The 11,837-nt window shown below is 46.1% G+C and overlaps 1 protein-coding gene across 1 annotated transcript; it reads right to left on the bottom strand.

Annotated features, from left to right (window-relative positions):
• Nucleotides 1-1,036: 1,036 nt before the first annotated feature.
• On the bottom strand, nt 1,037-8,585 carry CUNH16orf46 (chromosome unknown C16orf46 homolog). The gene is made up of 2 exons (XM_027119180.1): nt 8,339-8,585; nt 1,037-3,263 (listed from the first exon to the last, which is right to left on the bottom strand). Exons 1-2 carry the CDS (start codon nt 8,546-8,548, stop codon nt 2,232-2,234), a joined length of 1,242 nt encoding a protein of 413 aa, XP_026974981.1. The 5' UTR covers nt 8,549-8,585; the 3' UTR covers nt 1,037-2,231.
• Nucleotides 8,586-11,837: the final 3,252 nt, after the last annotated feature.

Below are 11,837 nucleotides of genomic sequence, written 5' to 3'. Positions count from 1 at the left end.
GGTAGGAAGAGGGCCACTGGCACTGAATTGTAACATGCTTAACTCCTTAAAATGGCAGGATTTTTGTTAGTGACCTAGAACCCTAAGGGGGGGCTGCATTCTAGTAAACATTTAGCCTTTATCTACACTTGGACATCAAAGACCAGTTTGGATGTCCTGATTTAATCTGAATAGAAATTGGGACAAGGCCTAGAGTGACTATCCACAGAGAAACAATTTAAACCACGGCTAACACAGATAAGATATCAGAGGGCCTTTAACAGGTACTTGAATAATTACCTAAAGAAAAAGATGCCAAATGCAAAGCATTCTTATCTATTCACAGAGGGATCTTCTAGTCAACATTTTGTTGACCAAATTATTTGCTCAAAAAAGATACTACAAACCTTTAAATTTGGCCCTTCCCTTGTTCAAACTGGCTCTCCTCAATTCTAAATTATTATGTTTACCCCCAAAGCTATAGAATTTATAACCCTTATCTCAACAAATGAGTTTTTCTTAAGAAAAAAAAACATTATGTTGTAACTTGGATCAGTTCAAACTGCCTCAAGATCTCAACAGGTAAGTACATCTGGGCTGAGCAGGTGGGCTTTGTCCCTCATACTGGTGGATACTTTTTCCCTCCCAATCAAACACTTAAGACTGCTTTACATAGTGAGCTTATTCATTATTCTGCAGCTTATAAAGAGGGGCTTGAAAAACCACTGACTTAGGTGGGCAGGCTGCCAGAGCTGGAGGGTCCTCAAACAGTACTGGGTCCAAGACCTCCACTGTCCAGACACAGTGGGAAATCAGGGCCTCTTCTTGGGGATGAATCCAGATGGTTTCTTCATTCAGAGAAGAAAGAATGAGTAGAACCTGTTAACTGCTTCTAGACTATAAAATAGTGTATGACCTCAAAAGGCAAAATACGCCTTTCAGTGACGGTTGTACTATAGTCACTCCTGCATTTCTGGTGTTTTGTAAAGACAAACCAACAAAACAAAACCAAAAAACCTAAACTTAGACAAGACATCACAAAGACCAGTTATGGAAAGCAGATGTTTACAAATACAGTCATATATTCTGTCTGCCCATCATTTAGGAGACGGAAAGCCTAGAGTTCAAGTACAACCTACCTTAAGCACATGCCAACTATGTAATTACAGAGCGGCTAAATGGTTATGCATATTACAGAATGGTTCTTCAGAGCATTTCTCTACATAGCATTGTCACTTCACATTTAAAATATAACTAATTTACAAAAGTTTAATTTATATACAACTTCAGGAAATACGCACTCGGGTAAAATGAGGGGAGAGGAAAGATGGAAGAAGGAAGAAAGTCACAGCCCCATTCCATACTTGTCTGTTTGGGATTGTCGAGTTCCCAAATAGTAGTTATAAGGTAAGACTGGAGGAAGCATGTGTGCTGATAATAATCACAGCGACATTTAAAAAAAAAATTATTCTTAACCTGCCTCCCAAGATGAATTTTGTAGAATGGTAAGAAAAACTTCCCAGACACAGAGACCAGCATGAGGCTATAATATATGAAATATATGAAATGTGTGACAAGCATGAGGCTATAATATATGAAATCTGGGGCATATAGGAAACAAGGGATACCGTACATCCATGGATATAATATAAGGATACACCACCTTGGACAGAGGATATTCATTTGGACACAGGCTGGAATTTTTCTCTTATAACATTGTTTCTATTAAAGCAGATCTTTGTTGCAAGAGAAAATGCGGCAACAGACAGACATCTGCCAGGTTCAAAAGATCAAGAAACGATGTGGTCTACACATGCCCAGTACCCTTGGCTTAAGGCACTGGGGTTGAGGGGGCAGGAGCCCCTGCAGGTTGGCTCAGGGCTGGCATGGGGGCATCCCTGAGGGAGGCCCTTCAGATTCCCCACCATCCAGTTGTCTTCCAGTGCAGAGATAAGTCAGGCAGAGGCTGAGACTGGCATTACCAGTTTGCGTTTTGTAAACGGCTAAGCAATAGAAGCAGGTAACACATAAATATCGGGGCTTTGAGAGCACATCAAAACCCGTACAATGAGGTTCAATTTCCCCTGATTATACTACAAAAAAGCACCAGGGGAGAGGGGGAGAGAAAAGTGTACGAGAAGACAAGGGGGAGGATGAGGAAGAGACTGGGGTTGGGGCAGGAGGGAGAGAGCGAAGAGAAGATGAACAACTTTCAGACGGTGCTTATTCCCAGGGAATTACATCATGGCAACTCAGAGGAGTCTGTGAGTGGGAACGGCCATAACAACTCTGCTCACCGTGAGGGACGGCAAGAGAGGTCTTGAGAACACTTTGGTCTCCAGCGTTTGGGGCCTGTTTTCCGGCTTGGCCGCTGTGAGAACGCGGTGTGGGGTTTTCATGGGAGGTCTCGGCTCCCTGGCTTTGAATTTGGCTTTGTAGGTCTGCGCTCCTTGTTTCTCCACAAGCTGCAGGGTGGCGAGATAGCGAACACTGTTGTGGTGGGGAGGGCACACCAGGTGTTTTTCAGGCAGAAGGGACCAGGGCAGGCAGCAGGGCTCGGGACCGGCCAGCAGGGATGTCCGGGCCGCCGGGGTGGGGAAAGGCTGCGTTTCCTTCACCTTGTGGTGCTTGGCCAGCTCAATGGGCCTCTTTTCACCTGTCCCGTCAACTGTTTTCACCCCATATGCACAAGCCACTTGCTCATCCTTCGCCACGCTCAGCCCCTTCTCTTCCTGCTGCAAGAAAAAGTTCTGACTCTTCTTACCTGGCACATCCAAGCCATTTGGGGGTGAAGACTTCAGGGCAGGTAGAACTAAATGGGCCTTGGAAGTCAAGGAGTCTGCCACGGAGGCACTTCCGTCAGCGCCTCCGCTGGGGCTTCCGGGGTCGTTGCCCCTCACAGCCTCGGGAGTGGCCCAGTCTTCCAGGCACCAAATAAACTCTTTTATTTGCAGACTTTTTTTCTCTCCCTGACTGCAAGTGGGAAAGCAGATCCTGTTAACTTCCCGGTAGGCAGTGTTGGGGCCTGGCGGGGGGCCCGGAGTCTGGGAGAGGCTGCCTCCATCCTTCTCCGGCCCTGCCTCAGCCGGAGCTGAAGCGCCCGACTCCAACTTCCCGGCCTCCGACTGAAGCCTGGCCTCCGACTGAAGCCTGGCCTCCAGGCTCCCTTGGGAGAGGCTGACACAGAGTAAGCAGCTGCTGGCACTTTCTCCCATCTTCGCCTTTTTAAGCTTCTTCCTGGGCCAGATGCAGGCAGTTGGAGAAATCCTTCCCCAGCCTCGGACCTGCAAATAAAACAGCGTGTTACTCTCAGCTGAGCTGCCTAGACTCCAGTTGCCCCTACTTTGGCCCCATTCCCAGTTTGGCTGTCCTATTTAAATCAATATTTCTCTAAAAATTGACTTAAATGTTTTAGTTTTAACTTCTCATGCCTAGTTTAGCCTCATACTAAGCAATAGTATTTGTAACAGTATTTTTAAAGACGAAAATACTAAGCGATAGTATCTATAAATGGCCACATTGATGTGCTGACTCTACATTTTTTTAGATGTGCGTTAAAGTAAATTCAGAATTATTAAAATAAAATCAAAACTGTTTGTTCTTGTCCCCTCTGCCAGCCTTTCTTGTACTGCAGGGTCTGTTTACCACACCCGGGAGACTGCTGCTCGGAGAGGCTGAAGGAAAGGCAGAGGAGCAGAGGCAGACGCAGGGTCAGCAGGGCCCAGGCACACCCATGCCCGCGGCCACACCCGGAGTCCCCTGGCTGACCCTGCCACAGAGGTCACAGGTAAACAGAGCTGTTAGATAAAAACACAAGGCCACATTCGGGATAGACTTACACTAATTAGGTTTACCGAAAGCCAAGTTCAGCTGGGTGCCTTGTGTTTTCATTTGCTAAATCTGGCAACCTTGTATGTTAAAAAAAAAAAAAAGCAAAAACAGCTCCCACGATTTTACTATGTTCCAGGCACTGAGCTGAGGATCTCTTGGCATTCGTTCATTTAATCCTTACAGGAGTGCTACAGTTTAGGTATTCTGATATCCAGGTTACAGAGGAGGAAACTGAGGCTCAAAACATCCTTACAGCCAACAAGTGCTGGCACATTCAGGAGGTCTGTGCATCCCCAAGCAGAGGACAAGGAGAGCCTGTGAGGAGCAGCATTGTCTCCTGGGCCTGAAGATGGGGCCAGCCTCTGGTCCTCCTGCACAAAAACATCCCTTTCCCATCATCCCCTTTTCACCCTCCACACCCTCTCACCTCAGGTGTTCAGCTCCCCAAATTCCTGTTAGAAATTCATAAGTGTCAAGAAAAACTCCTTTTTATTTTTTTTTTATTTTTTAAAGGGAACTTTTTATTTATTTATTTATTTATGGCTGTGTTGGGTCTTCTTTGCTGTGCGGGCTTTCTTTAGTTGCAGCGAGCAGGGGCTACACTTCATTGCGGTGGGTGGGTTTCTCATTGCAATGGATTCTCTTGTTGCGGAGCACGGACTCTAGGTACGCAGGCTTAAGTAGTTGTGGCACAAGGGCTCAGTAGTTGTGGCTCATAGGGTCTAGAGCGCAGGCTCAGTAGTTGTGGCGCACAGGCTTAGTTGCTCCGTGGCAGGTGGGATCTTCCCAGATCAGGGCTCGAACCTGTGTCCCCTGCATTGGCAGGCGGATTCTTAACCACTGGGCCACCAGGGAAGCCTGCAGCATCACTTTTTTAAAAAGTCTAGTAAGTGCTGTTGGAGTCCGATACTTTCTTATTCCACAGGCCTAGCTCTTCCCAAAGACGTGCTGCTGAAACCTTGAATATGTTCTCATAAAAAAAGAAAAACATTTTCTTTAGCATAGTGAAGTCCCAGTTCTTGGACGGCTACAAGGCTGCTGCCCAGCACTGCACACTGAGTCAGCCTGAGCACATCTTCCCCAGCTTCCCCCTCCCTCTGCCTCTGTTCTGGGAACCCCGTCCCTTCACGTGCTGCAGGGTCGGCACTGCATCTTCAAGAGGACCATGCTGCTTGCCTCACACCTCACTGCTCTTGACCCTGGCTCCCCAGGTGGTTTTCCAGCTTTTACAGAAAAGCAAGGGTCCCAGCCCATTTGCTAATAGGTCCTCAGGCTGACAGCCTCTCTCCAGATGGTGGCTTTGGTGGAGTGAGGCAAGTCGCTTGGTCCCCACCTCCACCCAGGCAAGGGGATTTGTCTCCAGGCTGTGTGTGTGGAAAAGGCCAACTCTGGCTTAACGGGATGTTGAGTGAGGGGAGCCTAAAATGTGCAGCAACCCCTGAGCTTTTGTCTTTCTGAATCTGTTAAACAGGTCCAGCTGAGTCAGCGAAGGCTCCCCAGTTGCCTGACCCTGAGTCACCTGAGCTGCTTTTCAAAATCCAGATTCCTGAGGCCCACCCCAACCTACTAAGCCAGTACTCAGGGGAGGGGCTTGGGAAGGGTCAGGGAATCCCTGGGAAGGTAGATTTTAAAAAGCACCCCAGGGACTTCCCAGGTGGTGCACTGGTTAAGAATCCTCCTACCAATGCACGGGACATGGGTTTGATCCCCGGTCCGGGAAGATCCCACATGCCGCCAAGCAGCTAAGCGCATGCGCCAACAACTACTGAGCCTGCGTGCCACAACTACTGAAGTCCGCGTGCCTAGAGCCTATGCTGTGCAACAAGAGAAGCCACCGCGGTGAGAAGCGTGCAGTGAAGAGTAGCCCCCGCTCGCTGCAACTAGAGAAAGCCCGCGTGCAGCAACGAAGACCCAATACAGCCAAAAATAAATTAATTAAAAAATAAAATAAATATATCTTTTTAAAAAAATAAATAAAATAGAAAGCACCCCACATGGGAGATCCCTGGCAGTTCAGTGGTTAGGACTTGGCGCTTTCACTGCAGAAGCCCCGGGTTCAATCCCTGGTCCAGAAACCAAGATCCAGCAAGCTGCAAGGCACAGCCAAAAAAAAAAAAAAAAAAAAAGGCACCCACATGAGCCTTGGGTCGAGGCTGATACAGAGGATCAACATCTCCAGGGTGTTCAGATGGCCGGGCAGGGGATCCAAGTCCCAGGGCAGGGGGCAATGACACCTTGCCTTTTTGGTCCTTACAGGTGAGGTGTCACAGGTAAGCTAGGTGTTTCCAAAAAGGTCTGGATGTCTGCCAGGACTTCGAGCCCAGCTGCAGTGCAAGGTGACTGTGCCTCCCTCCTGACTGAGTGTCCACAGAGCCACCAAGTGGTGTGGGCGTCCACAGGCTGCCACGGGGAGAAACAGCAGGGTAGTGATAGGAAAGGCTCCTGCACTGGGTCAGCCTGGGTCAACACTGTGCAGCCCTGAGACATCCCATCACCTGCCTCCTGTGAGGTCCCTTGGCTCTGCAAGCTTAAGAAACTCTCAGGAATTGCTACCAGCAAAGTGTTCTCTGTCCTCCTCTAAATGCTGGCCCAGGGGTCCCTGGCACCAGCACAGAAAGGGTCAGGGGACCATAAGCCAGTGCAGGAAGCCAGCCTTTGCAGGGGGCAGGGACAAACCTCAGTCAACCCTCCTGAGGCAAGGCTGTCTGAGAGGTGGGGTAGGGCTGGGTGGGCAGGGGTCGGGGGCTGGACAGAGAGAGCAAAGAGTAGCAGGCAGCAGGCAGGAGGAAATGGTCATACCAGACAGTGTGAACAGCAAACGTACTCTCAGCATGGGACACGGGGCAATTTTTCCAATTAAAAGAAAATTCTTTTCCAACAGCCCTTGGTATTTCAAAGTAATTACCTTGAATAGTAAACTGAACCTTCTAACTTCTAAGCTTAGAAATGGAACCTTCTAACTTCTAAGCTTAGAAAGTTTTCCATGCTTAAATAGAACTCTCTACCACCTTGACTTACCTGATCTGGGTGTGTGTGTATGGAAGGTCATAGGTCATATATGCTTAATGAGGTGGGGGGGGGGGTGGCGTACAGTAGAGAGAGCACCAGAGGAGGCCCCGAAGACACATTCTTGCAACTGTCAAGTGGACTTGGGTAGAGTCACTCTGCCTTATTTTGGCCTCAGTTTCCATATTTATAAAATAAACCAATTAGATCAAGGTTTCTCAACATTGGCACTACCAACATTGGGGTTTTTTTATGGGTTGCATGTTTGTGTACCCTCCCCCGGCAAATTCCTATGCTGAAACCCTAATCCCCAGTTGATGGTATTTGGAGGTGGGTGTTTGGGAGGTGTTAGGGTTAGATGAGGTCAAGATGGCAGGGCCCTCATGATGGGATTAGTGCCCTTATAAGAAAAGGAGGGGACTTCCCTGGCGGTCCAGTGGTTAAGACTCCACACTTCCACTGCAGGGGGCAAGGGCTTGATCCCTGGTTGGGAAACTAAAGATTCTGCATCCCATATGCTGCATGGCACAGCCAAAAAATAATAAAATAAAATGAAATAGGGCTCTCACCAAGAACCCAACCATGCTGGGACCCTGACCTCGGACTGAGAAATAAGTGTCTGTTGCTTAAGCTACCCAGTCTATGGTATTCTATTACAGCAGCCCAAGCTAAGACAAGGCTGGATCATTTCTTTTTTCTTTTTTTTTTGGCTTCGTGGCATGTGGGATCTTAGTTCCCCCACCAGGGATCGAACATGTACCCCCTGCAATAGAAGGACAGAGTCTTAACCACTAGACCGCAAGGGAAGTCCAAAGGCTGGACCATTTATTGCGGTGGGAGCCACCCTGGGCATTGTAAGCACTCCTGGCCTCTACCCACTACATCCAGTAGCATCCTTTCTCCCTCCCCACCAGTTGTGACACTAGCAAGTGAGAATCATTGGATTAGACCAAATTCCCTTACAGTTCTAAATTTAGAACTGTATTTCTATTACTGATTCTAAGAATAGTCTAAGAATAAACCCACAGGGTTCTGAGTAGAACCACCAGGATAAAAATCTCAGGTCTCTTGGGGAATTAAGTAGCTTGGGTTAAGTTAAGCAGCTTGGGTTCTGGAGTCCAGAAGAGCTGGGTTCAAGCCCTGCCTTGCCCACTGCCTGGGTGATCTTTGACACATTTCACCTTTTGGGTGCTTTGGTATCCTTGTCCAAGAAGTGAGGCTGTCTCACATAATATTATGCCTCACATAATACCTGCCTCACAGAACTATTGAGAAAGTGAATGAATTGATGTACGTAAAGCATTCAGTACTGTGCTTGCCAATAGTGAGTGGCCATAAATACTCAATAAAAGGTACAGCTATTATCATCATTAACATTCTACCTCTGTTCCAAAAGGTTTCTATATTTCATCATTTACACTTTTTTTTTTTTGGCAATAGTAACTGTTTTTGAAAATAGTAAAAGAAAAGGCTTGTATCAAAACACTGACATGCAAGAGACCTAACTCAAGAAAATACTCACTGCTTCTTCCCATCCAGTTCCAATGACAAATTCTTTGGCTTCTTCATCTTGTTCAAGTGTAATGTCACTGATATTGAGAAGACAACAAACGTGATTCTTTTCACTTCTTTCATCTGGACAAGTATAGTTTAATTCAGTTTCTTCTGTGCTTTGAATTTCATTATTTTCACTATTTTCTAATTCAGTCTCGTTTTTCAGACTGAGATCCATTACTGTGATGGTTGCTTAAAGTCTTTAACATCTTCTTCCTGTGGTTTGAAATGCAAATTGAACTTAGCATTTAGTATTGTTTTTTGTTTTTTTTTTTTAAAGCAATTCAACAACTCAGGCGAAATATCTTCAAGATATGTTCAGGAATAGACAGAAGAAATATTACAAAATCATCCTTTGCCAGCTATTGACATTGTAAAAGATAAGGCTAATTTTAAAGACTGATGGATTTAAAGACCAAAGTTGGAAGTGAAGAAAAGAGGGTAGAAAGATGTTACCACAGACTCTGTCTCTCGTGATGGGGTACCAAGTGCCCCTACAGAGTAGGAATGTAGGGTTAAGCATCCCTACCCTCCACTCCCAAAACATCCAAATGATACTGTGCTAATATGAAGAGAACCATCGTGCTATGTGTGACTGATGCATCCCAGCCACCTCCTCTGTCCTGTCCGAACAGCCCTGGATGTCGGCTTGGGGATCCTTTGGCTTCTGAGGAAGCTGGTGGAGAATGTGGTCAAAGCTAAGTCAATTGGTTCACCCTCATCCACCCTATATGAAGCTGTCCACATAGAGAGGGGAACTCTGGACACAGACATGCCTAGAGGGAAGACAATGTGAGGAGACCCAGGGACGAGACGGTCATCAACAAGTCAAGGAGAGAGGCCTGGAACACATCCCTCCCTCACAGCCTCAGAAGGTACCAACCCAGGGGGAGGGATAAATTAGGAGTCTGGGATTAACATATACACACTGCCATGTGTAAAACAGATAACCAGCAAGGACATACTCTATAGCACAGCGAACTATACTCAATATTTTATAATAACCTATAAGGGAAAAGAATCTGAAAAAGAATATATATATTCTTTCTGAAAAAGAGTATATATATTATAGATATAATTATATATTATATCTATTATGTATATATATAACTGAATCACTTTGCTGTACACCTGAAAGTAACACAACACTGTAAATCAATTATACTTCGATATAACAAAAAAAAAGTGAGGGACTTCCCTCACGGTCCAGTGGTTAAGACTCTGCACTCCCAATGCAGGGGCACAGGTTCGATCCCAGGTCAGGGAACTAAGATCCCACATGCTGCACAGCGTGGTCAAAACAAACAAACAAACAAAAAAAGTGAAAAGACAACCCCCCCCAAAAAAAAGAAGGAACGAACCCTGCCAACACCTTGACTTTGGACTCCAAGTCTCTAGAACTGAGACAGTAAACTTCTGTTGTCTGTGGTGCTTCGTGGTGGCAGTCCTAGCGAACTGATAGAGTAGGTGGTGGTGATGATGGTGTCGGTGGCTGTGGTGGTGGTAGGTGGTGGTGATGATGATGCTATCTATCTTTAGCTGATGTTTTTCCAGCTTGAAAAATAGGACTTGGCATTCATAAGCCAGCCAAAGTGTTAGGAAAGTAATCATCCTTATCAGGAGAGCACAGACTCGGGTTCCAATCCTATGTCCTAGCTGTCTGTTTTGTTGGGCGAGTTACTTTTCCAGGTCTGTTTGCTCATCTATAAAACCAGCATGATTGTAATACAGTCCCACAGATGGGTTCCTCCTGGGGACCCTGCAAGCTGTGTGGATGGACTCTAATGCCCAGGCAATGACCACCAATATTACATCAGCACAATGGCTGCTGATGAATGGCCAGGGCCTTCCTGAGGAAAACTTTGCTTGTAATGAGACAGAGGCCACTGGGGACCACACGCCTTGCTCTCTCACCCCAAAGTGACCCCTGCCAGAAGCATACATTTTCACTTTCTGTCTAGGTAGAGATCAGCAACTTCTTATAACAATATCTGTTTAATTACCATTTTGGCTTTTTCACATAGGCTTAAAATGGCATTTTGATGCTAATCAAGTTCCATGTACCTATGGAAGGTCAAATATCTTTGGGCATCCTAATCTTTTCCAATATGACATCAGAGGAAATGAATGAACACTGAAAGGGAAAGAAATGATATTACAAGTGACTGAAAACTAGAAGTGCTATTCTGTTTCCAAACAGAAGTATGATTAAGGACCAGACAGATTGTGCAAACCAGCCTGGGCCTTTCATATTGTGAAATTTCACTTCAGTTGCTGCCCAGGCCAAAGAAGCTCCTATGAGTACACTCATACCTTTGTAATTTTGAATTACAAATGCAAATACCACAGAACCCATAGACTTAACAAGTGTACAATTGGAAAGAAAAAAAGCAGAGAATCAAAAGCGAAGTCATTTCTTAAATAATAAAATAAATTTGAACTTGAGGTTAATAGAGCAAAGAAACAGATACTGTTTAGGAGAGATTAAGTGTAGTTAGAATGTTCAAATCAATAAGAAAAATGTTCTGTGCTTGAAGTATCTCCACTGACAAGGTGCTCACTACTTAAAGAGACTGTTCCAATGGCAAGGTACTCTAATTTACTGATTCCTGAACTCGGCTGCATCTTGGAATCATCTGGGGAACTTTATAAAAAGTAAAAATGCCCAGACTATACCCACAGAAATTCTGATTCTTGTCGGTCTGGGCACAGCCTGGCCATCAGAATTTTTAAAATCGCCCTAGATGATTGTAAAATCCTGCAAAGTTGGAGAACTACCACTCTGTTAGAAAGAGCATCCTTATATTGAACCAGGACTTCTTTCCCTGCCCATTCAACATCGTCCACTCCCTGGTCCTCGTTTTGCCCTCCAGACCAAGGCAGGAAGCCTTCCCATCCACGGATGGGTTTCTGGAGGTCTATGATGCCTCTGCAAACGCTCAATCATTTTTTGGGGGAAGGGCTTGCATCAGAGGTACAAAGCAGTCTGTCACTACAGAGGATTGAAGAATCATTGATCCAGAGACTGGCCACTGCCTCAGCCTCCCAACAGCCCTATGGAAATGCTCCATGTACTCTTCTCTCTTACAGGTTAACCATCTCCAGCTCCTCCATCTACTTCTCACATGTCAAGAGAATACGTGAAATCTGAGGGGAAGACTATATCCCTATCTCTATCTCTATATCTAGAGAGGAGAACCACAGAGGCCAAAGATGTGGTATTAGGTGAGCCCCCCCGTTTTTTTTTTTTTGGCAGCGTTGGGTCTTCGTTGCTGCGTGCGGGCTTTCTCTAGCTGCGGAAGGCGGAAGGCTACTCTTGGCGGTGCAAGGGCTTCTCACTGCGGTGGCTTCTCTTCTTGTGGAACATGGGCTCTAGGCTCACAGGCTTCAGTAGTTGTGGCTCACAGGCTCAGTAGTTGTGGCACACGGGCTTAGTTGCTCCGCAGCCTGTGGGATCTTCCTGGACC

The sequence above is a fragment of the Aethalodelphis obliquidens genome, unplaced genomic scaffold (assembly GCF_003676395.1).
Source record: "Aethalodelphis obliquidens isolate GAN/ISIS:26980383/991018 unplaced genomic scaffold, ASM367639v1 scaffold20, whole genome shotgun sequence".
Lineage (NCBI taxonomy): Eukaryota > Metazoa > Chordata > Mammalia > Artiodactyla > Delphinidae > Aethalodelphis > Aethalodelphis obliquidens.
This window is presented reverse-complemented; position numbering and strand designations above follow the sequence as displayed.